At 31.7% G+C, this 23,614-nt stretch overlaps 2 protein-coding genes across 7 annotated transcripts in view; both read left to right on the plus strand.

The window, feature by feature from the left end:
• On the plus strand, positions 1 to 18,669 carry LOC122516734. 6 transcript variants are annotated; one of them, XM_043634794.1, is made up of 9 exons: positions 1 to 190; positions 2,274 to 2,940; positions 7,058 to 7,305; positions 8,465 to 9,541; positions 10,645 to 10,996; positions 11,990 to 12,395; positions 13,008 to 13,285; positions 15,953 to 16,137; positions 18,551 to 18,669. In XM_043634794.1, exons 2-9 carry the CDS (start codon positions 2,836 to 2,838, stop codon positions 18,612 to 18,614), a joined length of 2,715 nt encoding a protein of 904 aa, XP_043490729.1. In that variant the 5' UTR covers positions 1 to 190; positions 2,274 to 2,835; the 3' UTR covers positions 18,615 to 18,669. The 6 variants fall into 6 exon arrangements, with proteins under 6 accessions (XP_043490729.1, XP_043490730.1, XP_043490726.1 ...); XM_043634795.1 differs by having other exon boundaries at positions 2,277 to 2,940; XM_043634791.1 differs by having other exon boundaries at positions 62 to 764.
• The window catches only part of LOC122516736 (speckle-type POZ protein-like), a 24,298-nt gene continuing 19,296 nt past the window's right edge, over positions 18,613 to 23,614 (plus strand). The window contains exon 1 of the mRNA XM_043634799.1: positions 18,613 to 18,688. The gene's annotated coding sequence lies outside the window, so the exon portion shown is untranslated. The remainder of the gene's footprint in view (positions 18,689 to 23,614) is intronic.

The following is a 23,614-nucleotide window of genomic DNA, read 5'->3' on the forward strand; positions in this document are numbered from 1 at the left end:
AACATACACGAGGCTTATCTCGTAGTTGTAATTCGTGAACCGAAGTTAACCGAGGAGGTCGGGAGCGACGGACCTCGTATGACGTAACGTTGGTAGCACTGCGTAATCGCTTGTGTATCTTTGTCCCGTCGCGTCGTCTGCATTAAAGGGGCAAGTGACAGCTCTGGAGCTATATCGTTGACACTCGTGGGTGCGTAAGTACGTAAAACGGCGTCGGCCTCGGGGAAGGAGGAGTCATCGAATGAGAGTCAAATAGCAAGTTCTAAGGGACATTAAAGGGTTTTTCGTATCACCGAAAAAGGGCGTTATCTCGAATAAGATAAAAAGAAAAAGGAAAAAAAAAAGATAAAAATAAGGGACTGGGATAGTAGAAAAAGGGACTTAACCGAAGCAAATGAAATACGGGGAATAGAGTGTCGTAGTAGAATCGCAGTAGTGTGAGAACGAGTAGAATTTGTTAATAGAAGATTATCCGTAAATGCGGAGAAAAGGACGGGACGGATGCGAAGGAGGAGAAGAATTCTGAATGATTGGTGACGATTCGTAAACGATTTAAGAACGTAATCGAGTCACGGTATTAAACGCAGTAATCTTTTGATATAGATATATATATAGAAAAAAAGTGTGAGAAAAAGAGAGAGAGAGAGAAAGAGTGAAAAAAGATTCCGCGTAAACGGAAACGCGTCGAACGTTTTCGTATTCCGAGCGGTGCTTCGGTTCGACGACGACGACGATCTAGATTAGGACGACAAATACTTATATATGTATGTAGATATGTACGTATTTAGATACGTACGTACATATGCATTTATGTATGTATAAGGATCGACGAGGAGGAGAACGATGATGCTGTCGAAGGAATCCTGTTGCGTATCGATCGGTATCGTCGTCCCGTCGAAACGACGACGATCCTTCGTTCCTTGCTCGTCCAAATTTCGATGAGAACGTCGCCTTCTTCTAAACGATGCTCCCCCACTAAGTAAAACTAGAGTTGACCAAGTGAATAAAGAAAGAACGAGAGAGAAAGAGAAAGAGATAGATAGATAGAGAGATAGAGAGAGAGAGAAAAAAAGAGAGAGAGAGAGAGAGAGGATCTGAACCCGTATGGTATATAATAACATCATAATATTGTGCGGAATAAGTTCTTTCATCATCTCGTGTTTGCTTTCTATCGTAGAGAGGACATCACGATTATTACGATAAGTTGATACTTTTTTGTAAGTTTGATCAAAATTGAATTGCAACGAACGAGACTAGAATGATATTATTTGAAAATATAATACACAATAATAAAATAGAAAACTAATATAACAGCGCGTCGAAGAAAAATACCAAAGATTATAATTACCGATCATTAAAGAGAGAGTTTTCTAGTTTTCTTTTTTTTCGTCTCATATTTCATATATTCTTTCTCTTGATTTTAAATCCACGTTCAAATCCGCGCTCAAATTTGCGAAAAAAAAGTTGCTGTTCTTTTCCCCAAAGGAAACTTTTTATCCCATTTCAAAAGATTCGACTAAGTCGATACGTGTGTTTGACTTTTTTTTTTTTATCCCTATTCCGTTTAAGAACGAATCCGTGTTACTTTAACAACGTTTATCTACATTCTTAACATCTTTATTTGTTTTATTTTCTTAAATTCCTCGATACACACTTAACACGATTCCTCGACGATTTAAAGCTGAGAGCTTGGAATAAAGTGCATAAAATTTCCCGTATCTCATTGGATGGCTTTAATCCGCGCTACACACAATCAGACATTGACGCGTAGTAATCACGCGCAGAACGCGCGCATTGATACACTTCGATGTATTAATGCGAGTTTTACGCGTGTAGCGGCACTTGTTAGATAGAAAGAGATAGATGTATGTGTATGTGTGTGTGTGTGTGTTGTGTGCACAGTATTTACTACATAGCGGGTGCAAAAAGCTTTCGTTGTTAGTATGAAGGGAAAGGGACGATAGAAAAAAGAGAAAGAAAAAGAGTGTGTACATTAAACAAAAAATAAAAAGAAAGGAAGGGATCGTTCAGTGAATGCGTACACACATTGAAACTCGGAAAAAGGTGGAAAAATCGGTGACGCTTATCGATGAAACGCCGAAGGGCGTTTAGGAACGGTAGAGATATGCGCGTTAAATTCTCCCTTATGAAAACACACCTGTTTATACCGTGTTATTTACACTTAGCGTTGACCTTTCCAATTCCTGAATCAGCCTTATCGAAAGATGCCCTCCTTACTTTTTTTTTATCTCCTCTTTCTTCTTTCATCTCAGCAGGGAGAGGACGCGATAATGTGGTATCAACATTTTTGGGATAGGAGAGGTACCTGAATGAAGTGGATGTTAAAAGGAGAGACAGCAATGTTGTGTTGCACCAATCCCGTATGGATCGAGGATAAATATAAACGAAGATATTAATAATAAAAACAAACAGGAAGAGGAAGATCTCTACAGTTTTGTTTTCTTTTTTTTTTTTATATATATATATATAAAAAAATGTATAAAAGTGATCGAGATTAACAGATTGTAGCGCAGTAGTAATTGTTCGTTAATTTGACGGTACGCGTTGAAAAGACTATTTGAAATAATTGTAATCCAAAGTGTTAGGAGAAAGTGGAACGCGACAGTAGAGGGACAAAAGAGGATTCGGCATGTTCTGTGCCGGTGTCAAAAGTTGGCTCGAAACATTGGGCGGGGAGGTGGTGGAGGCGGAGGAGAAGGAGGAAGAGAAAAAGGAAAAGAAGGAAACAGTGAGGGAAGAAGAGGTGAATGTGAAGGTGGTTAAGAAGGTGGTGCTAGTGTTGGAGGAGGAAGAGGTGGAGAAGGAGGAGGAGGTATGGAAGCTGAAACCGGTCGAGCGTCGTCTCATCACCAGGGGCTGCAGCTCACCCTGCCATCCCCGGGAATCACCGGATTGGACGTCGTGAGAGCTCTGCATCAGGTATTTTTTATTTCTTATCTCTTATTTTTTTCCGATAATATTTTTCATTGTACGTACATATATATATGTGTGTGTGTGTGTGTCGATAATGACGACAGTGGACTAGATTACAAAATTAATTTTATATTACAATTATCTATATTATTAAATAAATCATAACATTAATTTTTCAATTATTTGATTTATAATTTGTCCATCGTTATAATTGTAATGTATTTATTATTTTGTAAACAATTGACTTATGCAAGAAATTACCAACCCTCGATGATCTGAAATTAAGTCAATTTAGTTTAAAGATTTGAATTCAAAAATAAAAATTTGTTTTTTTATTTCTATTGTATATTTGATTATATTTTATATATTATTACTATTTTATAATGCTTCATTTAATAATAGCGTTGTTGATAATATTAAAAATGTTATAAAATTTATAAACATAAAGAGAAATAACAACTTTATCATCTTAAAATCGTATAATACAAGAGCTGTCCTATGAGTTGGTAATTTTTTGTTAAATATGGCTCACAAAATTATGAGATTAATATATTTGGTTAATTTGTGGTCATTCTGACAATTGGTAGGTTTCCGAATAATTTGAACCAATAATAACTTAATTTAAGTTGAAACCAATTAGAAATTTCCAGTAAACGTGATTATGTTAGGATTATGTTATTCTACTCTTTTTATATCTTTTCTATCTCCTTCTTACGTGTTAAAGATAATTATAACATATCGTTTCCCGGCAATTAAGCAATCGACTCCTATTCGTCGAGGGAAATAAAGTAGTTCGCTTTTTCCGGCCAATAGCGTGCCAATTTACTACTCACTTTCCTAGCGGACTCTTGTCTTGCCAGATTGACTCTTGTTCCGTTATGTAGTTAGGATATCATTTTTACTTGAACAATTCTGATTCGATTCGATTGGATTTTCCCACGAATCCATTTCTGCGATAAACGTAAGTTTCAAGAACGTATAAATCTCCTTAAAAGATACCAGACCTCGTATAGAAAATTACAAATAATTAACTACCCTGTATTTTTATTTTAAAACTGTTATTATTAAATGGGTGGTTGGTATTTTAAATTCAAGTTAGAACATTTTAATAATGTTATGCAAGTATAGGAGATGATACAGAATTATTATTATTATTGTTATTATTATTATTATTATTATTATTATTATTATTATTATTATTATTATTATTATTAAGAGCAAGATTAAATTGGATACTTAATATTTCTTCGCACAAATCTGTTACTTTATATCCTGTACATATACAGGGTGTCCTGTTACTTATGATACAAACGAGTAGGATTTTACAATGGTACAGGATTCTGCAGTGATTCTACATGAATAACTAATAAGTCGAAAATGTAGAATAAAATTTGTTCATACAAGACTTCCTTTCGGAGAACAATAAGTTTGAAAATTTGTCCGGTACGAGTACACTCGATTCTGTTTCAATTCAATGAACATTTTCTTGCTTCTTAATATTTTTACCGATATTATTGGTATGCGACAATGTTCTTTGCATCAATTTTTTTCTTATGCTTATCGAACAAGACTTTTAATTACCAGGTCTGCAAGTTGAATCAAATTGTTAAACTGATTTTTCTCGAAAATAAAGTTTTTAATTCTACATTTTCGCTTTATGTTAGTTATAAATATAAAATCATCCCTTGCGTGCTTGTACCACCAGTTACAGGACACCCTGTATATATATTATACCTTATCCTACCTTATCCTATACCTTATCCCGTTTTATCCCATGTCTTATACTTGTCATGGGAGATTTATTTCGGTGAAAACTATAAAATAAAATGAATTAAAAAGAAAGTCCCGGATTTCCGCTTTCGAAAGTTATTTAATTAAACGATTTTTTTCTTTTTTATTTGATATATAATAGAAAAAAAAATAAAAAAAAATAAAAAATGCATAAAAGAAATGGATAAGTCAAATTAGGGGATAGTTAATGGAAGTATCACGACTTAACCGACAAGTTAACCGTTCGTCGGATTTGTATTTCGCTTAATTTCAAAGGTTTGCGAGGTTTGCCATTTCGAAAGTTAAGTTTCGCGGATTTCAGTACTATGCGTTTAATGGTCGCGGATAATGACGGTGTAAGTTTGACTCGAGTTTCCTCGAGCAAACAGCAGCAGCAGTAGCAGCAGTAGCAACAGCAGCAGTAGCAATTCTTTTCCTACGAAAGTAAATACTTAGGAATACTACAACAACGGTTGGCCGAGCAGTAGTCGTCATTAGGGACACACGCGTGAATTAAATCGAGAAAAGATAATCAACGGACATCGTGCGGCGAAATATTTGCTTCAAATATAATATCATAAAATTGTAAGACCCTCCACCCACCCCTCCTCCTCTTCTCGCTCCTCCCTCCTCTACCTTTTTCGTTCTGCTCTTTTATTACATACCTTTAATTAATTCTCGGTAAATCCTCACGAGTCATGTGTCCTAACAACACGATCATTTTATCGTTACGTATATAACTTTCTTATTTTTTTTATTCTATTTGTACTTTTTAATTTAATGAACAATTAAAGTGTATATCTGTACGATTGTCTAGATTAACTGGAATACAATTTTCTATTTCTTTTTTGTTTCGTTTTTTTATCTTTTCTTTTCTTTTTCTAATAAAGTATAAAGTATAAAGTTAATTTAATTTAATTTAATTTAATTTAATTTTTGTGTGTTGTGTGTGTGTGTGCATTAGATTGTTTATATTTTTCACCTGTTCGTTATTGAATTATTTTCAAGAAATCCTAAACTCTAAGTTGTTTTCAATTTTATATATATTTTTGGTGTCTAGGTATACCTACTTACAAAATTTATTAGATAGAACATAATTTATTTTTGATACGTTAATTAAATTGAATGCAGTGAGTTTTGATAGAAAAATAGTGGCAAATTAGATAAATAGATAAAACTGAAAAATAAACTAAAGTAATTGTGACGAATAAAAATTGAATTCATTCGTATTAGATAAATATGTTGGCATTTTAATGAGTCGACCTCGTTCGGGATATTCAGCCACAATTGGAGCACGAATCGTAACGCATTTTGTTCGATTTTTCTTTGGCAAATCAGTTTTAGTTAAAAGCAAAGGACGCAATGGCTGTACGTACGCGAAGTTTTAGAAGACATTTAATCGATAAAGCAAAATGCTTTTCCTGCGTTTCGCATTATCATTTCTTTAAAGGAACAACATTGTCAATAACGTCGACCGAGCTGTGGAATAAGTTTATCTTCGCCCTAGAACGGAGTATCCTTGAAATTTCTTCAGATTCTATTACTCTTAATTGCTTTTAAAGTAACCCACACCAGATGAATCGAGAAAATTTGTTCACAAGTAAAAATCATCTAAATATTTTCTTTCCTTGTGTGAATAGCGAACTTACGTTTCTAAAGTTCGCGACCGATCTTTTAGAATAAATTTAATTAACAAAAACTCCATAGACATTGTCAAAACCGATTTTTTACAAACTCTAAGCACAGTTAAGAATAAATAATTTTATGCCAATACAAATATTTTAGATCAAATTTGAACCGGTAATTTGATCCGACAATGAGTCATAAATGTTTTTATTGTGTTTTTCTTGTATTAATTATCATAATAAATGATTCATTTATGTATTGGGTTGTGTTAATAAGTAATATCATATTTTGTTCTTGGTTTTGTACGTAGAATATGCTGATATTTCGTTTGATCGAAAAAACCTCACACTTTGTGTATCCAAATTTTGATTATTTTATGTTTAAATATATAATAGAAAACACTATAGGAATAAATTATTAAAAAAGTTATATCAAAATATACAATATTCTCAATCCGAATAAATAATGCAATAATATATGATTGAATTGGTCAATATAAATTCATAATATTTTTTATTTGAATAAATAATCCAATGAAAATAATATATGATAGAATTTAATATTTTCAATAATAAATATCTAACTCGGTTCGATATGAAATATTGAAAATTGTATTTTATTTTACCGGAATCAATCTGTTTATTATGCGAATAAAAAATTAGATGTTCGTACGAACTATTTTGTATTATTTAAAATTAAAGAAACAATTTTTGAATATAAATTTTAGACGGTTATATCACTGCGATCAGCATTGGATTCATCGCGCGAAGAACTACGTCGATTGAAGGAAAGTGTTGGTGAATTTTCCGAGGAGAAATACGTCGAGGTGGTTGAAAGGTTAGCCCTGGAGAACCACGTTCTAAGACGTAAGATCCTTAGCAGAAGTACCGACTTTTCCAACGATGCTGCTACGAGTCCGCCGCCACCGTCGCACCAGCCTCGTTTTGTTCCACTTCAAGTAGAAGACCCTACCGAGTGAGTTTCGTAAGACTCTGCCACTGCTAATTGACTAATTACTCCGCCTCATACTCTTCTTTTCACTTGGTCATTCAATTTTCTCACGCACACAAAATTTCTCATATATTTTCTACCAATACGAATGTAGTACCATTATTATCTAATTTTCAAATACTACAATGTTTATATGTAATTTTAATTATTATCAATATTTTATTACTTGGCATATATACAAGAGCGATGTTTCTTTGCAATCTGAAAACAAATTTGGCCGAAAAGGTTTCAAAAAAAAAAGAAAAAAGAAAGAGTAATTAATTTCTAATTAATATCAGATGCTCAGATTTTGTTCAAACTTTGCAAACTTTGAGAATATTCATCGTACATTTGAAAAAATCCAGATCTCCGGCCGGGATCTGCATTCTGCAGTTTCTCGTAAATTAAATTTATGGATTTGACGGATTTAAAAATGTCATGTTTAAAATTACGAAAATATGGATTTTCTTTTATCCAATAAATTATAGATAAAAATAGGCATACAATTAATATCTATATTTGTAGCTATTATTTTTGTTTATCAACGAATTTGCACACTCATACTTTTTGTTTGAACGGTAAAAGAAATGAAAAGCCAATGAATTTTTACGAGGGACTACAAATTACTTATCCTATTTCTATTTTCCTTTTATTCTTCTCATCGTTTGTTTGTTTTTCTACTTATTCTTAGCGATAACACGTTTAACGATACGCTCGCAAACTCGTTACGTGGCGCAACCAACTGGAAGCTGGAAGCGCGTAGCCTTATTTACGAGTTTTCGTTTAGAGTTATACAAAAGGAGTTATACCTATCAACGAAGCCATAGTAAAAACATCGTTGAGTTGGTTAACGCTAGTGAAATAGGCAATTTCATTATTGTTGCTAATCTTTTCAAATTTAACTCTTCTTACGAACGAACGTTTTTTGTTCTTTTTTTTCTTTTTTTTTTCTTCATAAGCGTAGAGGAAACTTCAAATTATCCGTTTGCACTATTTCCCTTATTCTTTACGTGCAAACGGTTCGTTCGTTCTAAGAAATGATCGATAAGTTTTAGAAATTGTGGGTGAGAACTTAATAAACTCTTTTTATCTCCTGTTTGACTCATATCAGTTTAAAAGAAGAACGTTGGACGCGTTGTTATAGGCAATCATCATCAGCAGACACGGCTAGCGCCACGATGGATGCGTCAGGGAATAAAATTGTCGTCGAGGAGACGTCAGAAACGATCAGAACGAGTGGGACCCGGCGAAGTATCGGTAGCTCGAGTCCGGAAACTCAAGCTCGTAGTACATCGGTAATACGCCGTGTTCGTCGTGAGTTTCCATCCTTATCTTCGGAAACAACAACTCAACAACAACAACAACAACAACAAGTAGAAGAACAACAGCAACATCAACAGCATTCCTCAAGGGATGGAACACAATCTAGATGTAGTCTAGGTCAGGATGAGTCCGGTATCATTGGTCTAATATCGGTGCTGTCTAAAGAGAGTCAAGAAGAAGACATTTGCGGAGATGATGTTCAGGACGATGGTCAGGACGATAACGATGGTTCTGTTGTAATAGATCGTCTTGATTTACCAGAAAAAGATAGCGAAGATTTGAGCCTTAGATCTGTTTCCGACGGTGATAATTCTGTCTTCAGTGATAATCCTGAACCTCAGTCGCCGCCGCAGCAAAGATCTATGCAACAACAAAGTCAACAGCAGCAACAACAGCAGCAGCAACAACAACATCAGCATAGGCAACAGAGTCAATCGGGTGAACAGGGGAAATTAAATGATCAATCTGAAAATGATTCCGAGGAACTCGATGACATTGAGTTAATATTTACGACAGATGATACATGTAGGGATTTAGGTCTTCAAGAGGATCTCGTTTCAATAACGGAAACTGATGCTTGGCAGCAACCAAATCCCGCTAGGCAACCGGCTCTTTTAAAATATACCAAATCTTCCGAAGGAGAGTCTCTTGTTTGTAACGGTGATAAGACCAGCTCCGTTGAAGAAGCTGTCTCATCTCAAAGCTCCAGTATCGATCGCGAAGAAAGCGTCGATCGATTCGACGAGAGTTCCAGTACCAGATTAAACAAGATGTGGTCTCAATGTTCCGTTCTCGTTGAAACTGACATCAGCAAGTGTGGTGTACTTGAGGAACCTGAACACTCAACTAGGCATGCAATTAGGAGAAACACTTTAGCTGCACCTCCGACTGCTTACAGGTATTTACATATTTTTTCTTACATCATCCATTGGGTTGTTTAGAAAGTTTAAACGAGATACGAAGACAACTACTTTTATACGAATTAAAATGTTTATTTTGTATCCATTTTGATCGAATAATTAGAAATATTATTGTCGATCTTTCTTTAATTTAATCATTCATTTAGAATTCTTTCGTAACAAACGAATATTTAAGTTTACGCTATTAAGTGATAATATTTTGGCTCTTAGAAACGTAATACGTTTTATATTTACGCTATTTGTTCTAACTACATCCATTACTCTTCTTACCGTTCTACCTCACTACTTCATAAAATAGGCCTTCCTGTTAGTGTTTGCATACATTACGTATTCCACATATACACTGAAAGATGCACACATAAGCGAACGTAATTAGTCACTTGCCGATCGTAAAGTGTTCTCGCTCGTTTTGAAGAGGCTTTGTTTTTACGTACCAATGGATGCTAACGCTGACGGTACTCTCTCAACGAGCCAGCTAGATAAGTGTATTTAAAATGTACACCCTGTTGCCGGCTATAAGTAGTATAAGTTACAAACGACAAATTTCATTGGCGTAATAACGTACAAATATAATTAACGAATTCATAAAAAATTCTAACAAGATGAAAAAGGGTCAATGTACCAATACCTCTCATAATGTTGAAAAAAGTACTTGTATGATATTTATTTATGATTTATAAGGGTCCTATCGTTGTTAATAAACGTATATACTTTTACGTGGAGGAACGTTGACGCAAGAACAAAAATAACTTTGCGACAGTAACCCATATAATACAGTGCATAGATTATAAAACGAGCAACGTTATATCGTGTTATTCAATTTTTCCTCGTACAATGATGTCGATTATTATAGATACTAACCTTGTTTCTGTTTTTATATGTAATACAAAAATAATCTCTATCAACATCTTTTTCATCATCATCATCATCATCATCATTATTTTTATTATTATTATTGTTATTATTATCATCATCATCATCATCATTTCACATATATCTTTTGATTTCTTTAATTACGAAAAATATGTAATTTGAAAGTGGTAAGAAATGATCGACATGATTACACGTTGGATAATTACAGGCCAATAATACATCGGGAAGCTTTGGCTGGTGGTCGAAGAAAAAGTTCAGCACCTCTTCGTCCTGTAATGGATCGTAGTAGTGGGGCCAAACGCGAGTCAGGAGCACAAACCGACATTTCGGCCCTCCCGGCACAATGGCGTTCGGAAAGCTATCTCGCACATAAAGTGGCTCACACGTTTACAACGCTTCCAAGTAAATTCGCATTGCCGACTGGTGTACCCGGGAGGCTCAGGCTGTCTGACAAGACACGCGAAGCAAGACGAGTTTTACTCTCGGACATCAGTTTCACCAGCATGGTACCAGAATTGTCAAGAAGTGCTGATCATCTTTGTCACGATCCTCATGCACAGGTAAATTACAAAAAGCAAAAGTACAACGGCGGCAAGAATTTCTTGTCTTTTTTTTGCGAAAGAAGAAAAGATCGCAACGTACAGCCCCCCCTCCCACCAGGGTGTTGTAGCATTTTTGAAGATGATTTTTCGCGGAACTCGTTCAAAGTTATTGCGCAAAGAGATAACCCTGACACGTGTTTGCTTGATGTCGTAAGTCTTGTAATAAAGTAGATGTTGGCGTTGTACGAAGAGAAACGGACGGCAGTCGGCGTAATAACAGCTTGATTAATTCAACGTGTACTGGTAGTATGCACGCACAATAATCCTCACTGTGTGCATCCAGAAGGCCACGAACGAATGGAACTCTAACGCGGTTTGCTTTACATCCACGAACACGTACTCGTGATCTTTTTTTCTCTCTTTCTCTTTATTTCTTTCTCAATATATTATCTATCTTGCTTTGAACTATCTTGCTTCTTCCAAGTCCCAGATGATGACTAATTGCACCGTATGCACCTTACTACGACTTACGGTCCTCTTATTTCCTACCCGCGGACGCCATTTAACTACGTTTACGTCCACGTCCATGTGAACGTGAGAAAAATGAATTGAAGTTGCGTTTTGCGACTGTAATTCTCGGTGCCTCTATACGATAATAATATACGTTTAGGTATTATACGAACTTATAGAGTCGTTGGACCGTTTAAGGATAAACGTCACGATTAGATGATTTATTTTCTTCGATTTTAATTTATTCATGAAAGAATTTATTATTCTTAGATGATCATACATAATGCACGTAAGTATCTTCATTATTTTCATATTATACGTGAATGCAGATGATCGTTATAAACTACATTTTTCCTTTTGATAATTCTACTATGTACGACATCAAATAATAGATAAAAACTGATTTGCCTATTTGGTGCTCCTACATTGTACAGAATCAAACGATTTCACTAAAAAACTGATTTGCCTAGTCTTCTTTAGAAAAATATCAACTTGTTACAGACTTGTTTAGGATCTCGAGGATGTGGACACCGTACACCGGAAGTTCATCGTCGCGAATCCTTAGGATCACCAGCAAGTTATTGGCCTCGTTGTAATCTGGGAACGACTTTACCAAGTCCTTGCGATTGTCGATTGTCGGCTGATCTCTATTCCTCAAGATATCGAGGTTCCTTGAGCTCGATACCATCGCCAGGATTAGAAGTCGTCAGTGGTCCACCAAGAAGACACTCTTGGAGAACAACAGCAACTTCTTTCGATGCATGGAGAGTTCCTGTTGCTACTTCTACACCTAGACCAACCTGGTCATCTATGCCATCTTCTCCCACTCATGTTCATCCTCCTGCAACGTCCTCGAGATCATCGAAGAATGTACCAAAGAGAACACGCTCTAAAGTCACTTTTCAAGGTAAGAAAAACAAAAATGAAAAAAAAGATACAAATTTCTGTGCGAGATATTTTTCTTTATTATTTTATTCATTCCAATCGTAATCCTGTTGATTACAAATTGTCAGTATGTAACAATTAATTCGGTGTGCTGATAATAAATTCGTTGTATCAAAATTGCCGTGTGATTTTCGTCAAGGAATTCGGCGGTTGTTTGAAATATGAATAAAAGTCATTGAAAATAACAATGACTATTTTTCGAAGAATAACAAATGTACGATTATTTTATAAATAAATATTATATTTTGTCTTTTTAAAGGCACCGAATTAATTGCTACAATCAATATTATATTTTTCGTTTGTCCTCAGTATTTGTGCTTAAGCAAACTTTTGTACATTTTCTTATTATCTAAAAGAGAAAAAAGAAAAAAGGAAACAAAAGAACTATCTCTTAAAGAAAAAAACTTCGTAAAGGATTAAATAAATATACGGTTTGAAAGTAAAATATAATTCGAGATAGAAGTTAATCGCTTGGATTCGTTTGAAAGGTTATTACGTAAACTTCTTTCTTTGTTAATCCTCTAACAAAAAGAAGGTATTACATTTGAACCGGGCTCGTGTTTCCACATTTCAGAGTGTCCAATGACGCGTGGCAGTTTACCTAACTTGCGCTCGGACATAGTAGGTGCCGGTGACAATAGCGGAGATTCAACGGAATCTCTGATAGACGAGGCGGAGGATTATTTGCGACGAAGTATTGATTCTATGCTGACCATTTCGAGTACCAGTGCTAGTACGGATTATTGGAACAGACAAATAGCAGCCAGGAGGAGAAGAACTCGAAGGCACTCCGAACCTGATCTTGCACGCGAATGGACTCCCCCTCAGGATGCGAGACCCTACCTACCAAAGGTGAATGATCTGATTTGAATAAATAACAAGCAAACCAAATTCTCCAAAATTCTTGCGCGTGTTATCAGTAAAACTTCATTTTGTTAATAATATTTAACATCGCGCTGTTTGAATATTATTATTACTGTTTGAATATTATTAATATATTAAGGGGTTATACGCAGTTAGGATTTTCAAAAAATCGATTTTTTTTTTTTTGCATTTTCGGAATGTACATATATTTAAGTATATTCTCTGAAAATTTCAAATCGATCCGACAAATTTCTTCACTTCATGTAAGCTGCAAACAAAAATTTTACCTATGTGTAAACGTCTCTTTGAAATTTTAAACGCGTTTTTCTCAAAACGGTATTTTCAAAGTCGGTGATCTCGATTCTCAGAAATAACTCAACCGATTTGTCTTATATTTTTACACAATATTCTTAGATATATTCCTCGGGTATGACGAGAGGAATAAGATTTAAAAATTATTACTATTTTTTTGTAACAATTTAGAGCGAAAATCGATCCGACAAATACTTCACTTCATGTAAGCTGCAAACAAAAATTTTACCTATGTGTAAACGTCTCTTTGAAATTTTAAACGCGTTTTTCTCAAAACGGTATTTTCAAAGTCGGTGATCTCGATTTCTCAGAAATAACTCAACCGATTTGTCTTATATTTTTACACAATATTCTTAGATATATTCCTCGGGTATTGACGAGAGGAATAAGATTTAAAAAAATTATTACTATTTTTTTGTAACAATTTAGAGCGAAAATTTTAGTCAAAAAAAGCAAAAATTTTAGTCTTTTTTTCAAATAGATGCCATTTTGTCAAAAATCAAAATTTTTAAAATTCCTCTCGTTAATACCTGCATTAATCTATCCTTTAAAAGAATCCATCATATTTTTTAATTTCGGATAATCCAAACCGCCAAAATGGAGATCACCGCCAAACGTCTTTTTTTAGAGGACGTTCAGGAAATCATCTACAGGAGCAGTGCAGATTAATATTTTTACAGAATCGACGCGCTATTGTATTCTCAAAAGTTCACTCTATTTGAATTACCAACAATTTTTTTTGAGAAATAAAAACTGTTTCTAGAAAAAATTCATGAAAATACGTCTTTTTCGAGCCTCGCAACTGCGTATAACCCCTTAATAAAAGTGTGATAGGGAAGTTGGACAGGTTAAAAATTTTTTTTTATTGAATGTTTCGTCCCTTCATTGGGACTTCTTCAGCAACTGAAATTTTATTATGACTTTTTTGATAAATGCATATTATGACTCTGAACATTAACGATCGAGATAATATTAAATAACTTTTTTTAAATGTTTTATAATATGTATTTTTCAAAAAAGTCATAATAAAATTTTAGTTGCTGAAGAAGTCCCAATGAAAGTACGAAACGTTCAATAAGATCGAAATAACGTTCTAAACAATTTTTAACCTGTCAAACTTCTCTGTGACTCTTTTATTAATAATTTTATTTTTTGGAGAGACGCGATAAACAACTAATTATTAATATATTTTATTAATAACATTCAAACAGTATATGTGCCAGACTGGATCAAAATATGAAGCTAGTAATAAAATCCATTGGAAAAGGATGGTAGAAATTTGATATCGAATGTCATTAAATATAAAACTTAAAAAGTATATTTCTTTTTTTAGTCAATCGTTTTAAACTTTATTTATAATTATAAATTATTGTTGCTATGTATGTCGTGATTGTTTTAGGAATATTCTGCGACGAAATTCATAATAGAATAAAAACGACAACGGTCGAATATGAATATCGGTCGAATATGAATATCGGTCGAGTGAGATATGAATATACATACATAAAAACAAAAAAATTACATGATCTAAAAACAGTTATTATTTTTACAAGTATAATCTCTACTCATCCTTTTCCTTCTCAGTCGTTATTCTTCTCTGCTTCCGTGTAGACATGTTTAGATATATTCCTGTAGCACACACACTCGCGCACAAATGCATATTATTTGCAAAAAACACGCGCGCACACGTATACGCGAAATAAATTTGATATTTTTCTAATACCGATGTTACACGTCTCGCTGTTCGAATAAGACTAACAATAAATAACGAAAACAGCTACGAAATGTACACGAAAAATACCGAATGTACACGAAGGTCAATGTGTTTAAAAATTCAACGACGAAATTCATAATAGAATAAAAATAACGGCAAAAGTCGAATGTAAATATCAACCGAGAAGTGAGATACGTATATACATAAAAACAAAACATTAAATGCTCGAAAAGACGTTCTTTTCGTAAATTTAACCTCTACTCTCATCTCCTTCCCTTCTCAGCCATTATTCTTCTCTGTTTGCGACAAGACGTGTTTCTCTATTACATATTATACATTTTTTACCTCGTTTATCTTCTCATTTACATTAGATACAACGTTTTATATTCTTTTTTTAACCGATTCTCTTATTAATAATATTTCGGTAATTGATTCCGTTAGGCATTACTTCGAGGATTAGTTATCGTATGGTAATCCAAAAGTTCTGAAATCATTTTCAAAAATTAATTGGCTATTTTTTTTCCAAGACTTCTTTTTTTAAATTGTAAAATTATAATACAATTCTATTTATTCTATAAATTCTTCGATTTATTATATGACGATCATTAAGAGTATATTTTATTTGATAGATACCAAGAGATCTGAAGTTAGATCATCTTGTCAAAGTAATTTCACCGGAAGGAAGAGTCCTACAAGGTCGTGTCCGATACGTTGGTCCAGTTCCTGGTCGAGAGGATTCTCATGTAGGTGTTGAATTACCTAACGTCACTGGTTCCTCCGATGGCACATTTCACGGTAGAAGATTTTTCGATTGGTAAGTGTTGTTCTATTAGATTTTTTTTTCCAAAATAAATATTACCAATTTATAGAAATACATTAAAATCAACGTACAATTTCAAACTACAATTGATATGATATGAATAATTTTAAATGTATTATTATTTTTGTAAACAAACAAACAAACAAGCCAAAAATTAAAAAAAACAAAAACAAAGAAATAAATTCAGTTGGGTTTTAGTTTTGTCGAGAATTGGCTTAAGTCAGTGGTTCCCAAACTTTTTTGGTCCATGGACCCCTTTTTATAGTCAAAAGTTGTCCACGGACCCCTAAGTGAAAAAGCTACTATAAAACATAGGACAAAAATTAAAAAAAAAAATTATTGAAGAAGTATTTATTGAAATTATAACTTTTGTTTAAAATTAAATAGAAAAAATTAATGACTTGGATGAACGTGTTTAGATTTTATCAGTATATTTATGACTGGTTCGATGTTTGTGAGTAGCAAATCCCCACGAGCACTAATTTCTATCCGGTTTCTTTTTTTTGTGATGAGATTCATAACGGCACTGAATCAACAACTTCTGTACAGTAATCCATAGCGCAGGATACAAAATTAGGATCTGTTTTTGTAACTAGAATTTGTGGTATCCTTGTTGAAACATTGGTTTAAGTTCCTCATTTCTGGATATTTTTTTATATTAATAATTAAACCTTGCGCGAACCCCTCGACGTTGTCCAAATAATTTTTAATCTTCTACGGACCCTCTGAATGATACTAGGGACCCCTGAGGGTCCGTTGGGACCACTTTGGGAACCACTGGTCTGAGTAAATGTGTAATCCTTAGGAAAAAGAAATGACCTACCAATTGGTCCGGTGTATTTAATTTCGTAATTGCATAATGTTTTTGAGGTAATGGGCCGTAGTACGAGCTGCGTGACAAAAGCAATTCTGTTTGAGATAAACCCTCGCGATACCTCCTTCAACGGGCCTCGCCTTGTACATATATACTTTTTCTCTCTTCTCTTCTCTTCTCTTCTCGTCTCTTGTCGTTATTTTACTCGCTAAGTTGAACGTGCATATGCATACGCAAATGCATTGGCGTATGTATTAACTCAACTTATAAGGATAATACTGAAATCGAAAATATCTGTTAATAAAATTGTTTTTCATTCGAGATTAAATTATTTCAACTCCCACTACCAATTTATGGAATTTATTCTCATTATATTTCAATATTTCTTTTTTTTTTATCATTGGAATTATATCATCGTCTGAATATGATCAAATCCAAATGCCTGGGGGTTTCATTATTAATAATTAATAATTAAGTTAATAATGTTTTCATTAAATTTACTTTAAATTTGTTTAATTTCGAAGTGCGTTGTTGTTGTTGTTTTTTTTCTACTAAAGATAGAAATAGAGCTTATTCTATATTTAATCCGGTTATAAACGTGGCAAGAATTATCGTCGATTGGGTGGATAAATTATGTCTTGTAAAATTGCAGGAAACTTGTCGCGTGAATCTTTGTCGTGAGAAATACCTGGTGCAGGCATTATAGGAGCTTATACGAAAATCACTCGAAACGCAACGACGATGTTCGCGTGACCATCATCAACGTCCCTGAAAGTGCGCCTCCTCAGATTTTGATCTCGAGTTAGAATTTATACTCGCACACATAAACGATCGATCGACCACAATTCTCTCTCTCTCTCTCTCTCCCCCTCTCCCTCTCCCTCTCTCTCTGTCTATCTATCTATCTTTCTAAACCAGGAATTATAAAATGAACATTTCTTAACGAACAGCTCATTTTCTACATTATTTTGTATTGAGTTATTTATTCTGTTCAAAATTATTTATAACATATATTTGTAATAATTATTAAGATATTAATTTATTAAAAATTTTTTAAATATTATACAGGATAAATCAAAAGTTTCTTAGATGCGTTAAAAATATTTAACTAATTTCTAAAATATCTTAAACAATTTTGAAACTTTGTAAACTTGCTATTTGAAATATTTCATATTTAATTATTTTGATTTTTTTTTAAATTATTTATATATACTTGTAACACAATTATTGTAATATTGATATTTATTGTAATTTGTATATTTACTTGTATATGTATATTTACTTGTAACAATATTATTGTAATATTGATTTTTTTAGAATAAAAATTTCCAATTATTATATGCAGGATAAACCAAAAATATTGAATACAAAGTTTACAAATTAATTATACGTTATCATAACTTTTGAAACTAGCTGTTTTATAAGTTCTTTTTATGATCCAAAAAAGCTAAAAGTTTTAAAGAAAAAGAATGAAAAAAAAAATATTTAGAAACTTTTGACTTATTTAGAGATTTTAAATGAATTTCGTAATAATTATCGATTAAATTAAAAGATATTATATTGATCTAACCTGACGAATTTGTATGTTAACAGTGAACCAGATCGTGCGATTTTCGTACCGTTTAAAAAGGTGGTCTTGGCTTGGTGCAACGCCTGACCCGATGTGTCCACGCCCAAAGTAACACCGTAAATTTTACTATCACAGTATACAATGTAAATGTGGATAAAACGGTATGTACGTAGAGCACAAGTTTTGCTATGAAATTTCTATATCATTGAGCGCGTAATAATCTCTCTCCAAGTATTATTCTTTTTTTTCCGATGATAGATTTTCGTAAGTAAAAAAAATAAAAAAAAACAATAAAGTATTATTTTATTATTTCTTACTCGTTTACATTAAAAAAGAAATCACGAAAAAAAAAGAAAAAAAAACAAACAAAATATTTTATGCTTAATATCATTCAAACCAATTAATTAAAATAATTTCCATTGGGATCTTAATATAAAAAATATCATTCGCAACGTATTAAAATTATTAAGTTAAAAAAGAAAAAAAAACATATATATCGTTTCAGTTGTAATTATATTTAAAACATTTAATATTCGATTTAGAGAGATGGTGCCAGAAAATATAAAAAAAACTATATATATATTTATATATACATAGGTATACTTGGGTGGATTGAAAAGTTTTGAACCTAACGTAGAATTTATTTAAAAAAAAAAAAAACAATTTTTTTTGTCCAAGCTCAAAACTTTTCAATCCACCCTGGTATATGATTTACATATTTGCAAAAGAAAAGAAAAAAATAAAAAATAAAAAAATAACCACAATTAGACGTGCGTACTCGAAAGCCTACATAATAATGTATCTATATTTATACACACACACACACACACACACACACACACACACACACACACACACACACACACACACACACACACACACACACACACACACACACACACACACACACACACATATGCGCACGTGCATATATTTTTAAAAAAATGACTCTCTCTATATTATATATATACACAATATATAAAAAAATATATATAGTAAATACATATATAGTAATCAATAATAGTGTAAAAAAAATGAAAAGATATATCATATTCAAGAGGCTAAATGTGTATTATAATTTTAAATGAAAGCTCGATTTAATTGTAAACGTTTTATTTCATTTTATTTTTATTAGGTATAAGCAACTCTCTTGTACAAATATGCTATATATAATATATAATATACAAGGTGTTTCATAATATGTCTGATCCACTTTAAGAATTAAAAACAATGAAAAACAATTCATATAAACATTTGTCCCACAAATTATAAAACACCCTGTATATATATATATATATATATATATATATATATATATATATAAATTTATACACAGCATCTATCGTTTATTCACAAAATAATAATTAACTATGGTTACATATTACGTTCGATTACGAGTTAAATAATTAAATGCTATGGAATTTCTTTGATAACTATAGGCAATATGTTTGTTTGTATGTAAGTATGTATGCACGTATGTATGTGTGTATGTAAGTAAGAATGTATGTATGTACGTAAGTGTATATTCCAGGTAATATTTGAAAAAATGTCAGTCAATTTTCTTCTCAAATGCCATAAACAAAAAAAAAAAATAATCAAATGAAAAATAAAAATGATCTGACGCATCAAGTTTACATTACAATCATTCGAAACAGTGATATTTTAGATAATACTTTAGATAGCATTGAAAAAAAAGAAAGAAACATTTTTCGGTTTTTTTATTTGAATTTTAGGAAGATGTAAAGAACGAACAAAACTAAAATATAATAATAGTAATAATATTAATAATAAAATAAAATATCATAATATATTCTATTTAGACACCGAAGATATGATATAAATAATATTATATATAATAACAAAAAATATATATGTATATATATATAATTATAAATATAATAATAATAATAATATTAATAAGAATAATAAATAATAATCTGCCGTTTTAAAAAAGTTTCGATCTCCAACAAATTCTTATCTCAAAATGGAATTGTGTGTTCGTGCTGTGAAAGAAATATTAGAATTTCTAATTCCGGTGCAGTAACAAAGGAACAAATTTTCTTCGATCAAAAATAAATATTAAAATCCTAATTAAGTATTATCTCTCTTTTTATGCATTAATATTATTGATTAATAATAATAATAATAATAATAATATATCACGTACCTGTATCATCGACAATTATTACGTTTTAATGTGCTATTTATACGCGAATTATGAATGCAAAACACATTTATAAAAATATTCAATATACTAGGTTGAAAAGTTTTCAAATTAACGTAAAAAGAAATGTTTTTTCTATCAAATCAAATTGTTTCTTTTTTTTTTCTTTTTTAGGCTCAAAACTTATCAATCCATCTACATATATAAACATACACATTATATATATATATATATATATATACATATGAAATAAATATTTCTATGAAGTTAATTAACATATTAATTTTGAAATACGTTTTAAGCTCTTTGATTATGTTTTTTCTTTTTTTTCTTTTCGTCTTCGTAATCATCGAATAGCAGAACTATTATTAATATTATTATAATTTTGTAGAAATTATAGTCTTATGTTCTTTGCAAGAATAGATGTACCTGTAAATCGCATTGTTCATTAAGAAGAAAACGCGAAAGAGTGACGTAAGTTTATTCCTTTTTTTTTCTATCATAATCACGCGAGCTTAGAAGATTGCTGGGTGTGTCAAGAGAAAGAAACTGCAACGTCTACGCCAGTGAAATTAGAAAGAAGAAAGTTTCGCCATTTCTTTTTCTTTCATTCGTTGCAATTCGTAATTATATACACACAAACACACACACATATACACATATATATATGTACATATAAGGTGGGATTAAAGTTTCTAGGTGGACCAAAAGTTTCAAAGTGATATTAAAAATCGATTTACCAATCCTTTTGCAAAATCTAACCTAATCTTTCATTTGAAATTTTTTTTTAAGCTATTCCGCGAGTGTTTAGTTCGTAGTTTTACGGTTTGAAAAAAATAAAAATTTAGCTTTAAAATATTCCATAAAAGAAAAATTAATAGATTTTTGAAACAATATGCGAACTTTAGGTTCGCTTAGAAATGTTTTACTTGTTCACCTTGTATATTTGCATAAGAAAATAGCATTACGTATTAACACGAACCGAGTGTAAGAAAAAAAAAGAAAAAGAAATAGGAATACAAATATACGTACATAATATAACACACGCGGAGGACATTATTTTTTCTCGTAGTAAAAAACTTTATTTGATCAATTCAACTACGAATATCTGCAATCGTGCAGGTTCGTAACGCCAGGTGAAATAATTTTCGGCCAATCGTAAGAAGCAAGTGATACATTTCGCGTGACTCGAGGTAAATTTAGTTATGCTTTATTACACGAGATACGATCTTCCGGTTACACATATACATCTATATATGATAAACACACACGCACGCACACACACATACATACATAACATGCATGTAAACGTATGAAAGGTATTATCTCGCGAAGTAAACTCGAATCTGTGATAAAGGATTTTAAACCAGAAAGTTTTCAATAATTTTCATTTAAAATAACGAGAATTATTTGTTGAACGGTTCCCGTTTTTTAATGGATTTTATTTTAAAAATATTATTTTCTATTTAATATGCACGCGTACGTAGGTGTAAATCAATGCATTTGCACACACATTAACCAATGAATATTATTAATTCGATTATATTTGATTAACATATTGGTACAACGCGTATTAATTCCCAATCGACATTAATCGATTATTTATTAAATATTTCCTATCTATTATTTTTTTCTTTTCTTATACATACGAACAAATTTTGTGTAAATCTTTAATTAATAAATATCCAATAATTAAAATGGAGATTCGGTTATCGTAACAATGGAATGTGTTAATCAAACGCGTTTTTAAATAACAGAACATGGAAAACACATAAACAACATTCGTTTTGATTAAAAAAAATTCCGATAATTCTCACGCATCGTTGATCATTAATTTTTTATCGATTTAATTAACACTGACTGACTAACAAACACACCCAGCGATACTTGGACGATAATGCTTCGAATGAACGTAAACGTAAATTCAAACGCGTCCTCTTTCATCCAATTGTAACATCTTATCTTATGCTATTTTTAAAAAGTAATTAGAAGTAATATTTAATTAATTATTATCGCTTATTATAATCAACTTTGTAGGAAAACTTTTATAAATGTTTTTCTATTTTTAATTTCAGTACAATTCGTTTGATATTTGTGATCGTTGCGTTTTATTTAATTGTAAGATTTAACATATCGTTAATGTAACTTCATTTTATTTTTAATAATTGTTTTTCATAAATATTATTATTATTATTATTTTACAATAATTGTAAAGATTTGTATAATTTTTATTTTTATTAGACAAAAAAAAATATATACATATATATATATATATGAATATAAAGTATATAAAACGTGTGTATATAGATAATGCCAATTTCACACAAACACCTTTAGTCATTTCTATGTACAATACATAAATACGTGTATGCATCTCAAATTGCCGAAGTGCAAATATTTTCCAAAGCACGTCTTTTAAAACAGCGCTGTTCAACTTTTACAGACCAAAGGGCTAATTTAATAATATTAATAATAAAAATAATAATAATAATAATAATAATAATAATAATAATAATAATAATGTTAATAATAATATTAATAATAATATTGATAAATAACATTAAATAATAATCATTATTATAATATTAACAACACTAATATTAATATTAATAATAATAGTAATAATAATAAGTATTGTGAAAAGGTTATGCAAAAGATTAATTGACATATACTTTTAGCTAAATTTGTAATAAACAATATCTTTTCTCCAAAAGTAATCATTGTTTCTTATTGTTAAAATGAAAAAAACAAAAAAAGGTATGATTTATGTGGCTGTGTAAAGAAAAATCATTTACATTAACCATAACATCGAGGATGGATTGATTTCATATGCTACGAATAAACCACAAAAAAGAAAATAGTGTCGCGAGCCGGATGTGGCTTTGCGTTTGAGCCGCAATGTTGGACAGCGCTGAGTCTAAGG

Source organism: Polistes fuscatus, unplaced genomic scaffold, assembly GCF_010416935.1.
Source record: "Polistes fuscatus isolate 324 unplaced genomic scaffold, CU_Pfus_HIC Scaffold2, whole genome shotgun sequence".
Lineage (NCBI taxonomy): Eukaryota > Metazoa > Arthropoda > Insecta > Hymenoptera > Vespidae > Polistes > Polistes fuscatus.

Coding starts and splice junctions, on each gene's coding strand:
- LOC122516734 (XM_043634794.1), top strand. CDS start 2,836: ATGGAAGCTGAAACCGGTCGAGCGTCGTCTCATCACCAGGGGCTGCAG. Junction 2,941..7,057: donor TCGTGAGAGCTCTGCATCAG/GTATTTTTTATT, acceptor TATAAATTTTAG/ACGGTTATATCACTGCGATC. Junction 12,396..13,007: donor CTCTAAAGTCACTTTTCAAG/GTAAGAAAAACA, acceptor TCCACATTTCAG/AGTGTCCAATGACGCGTGGC.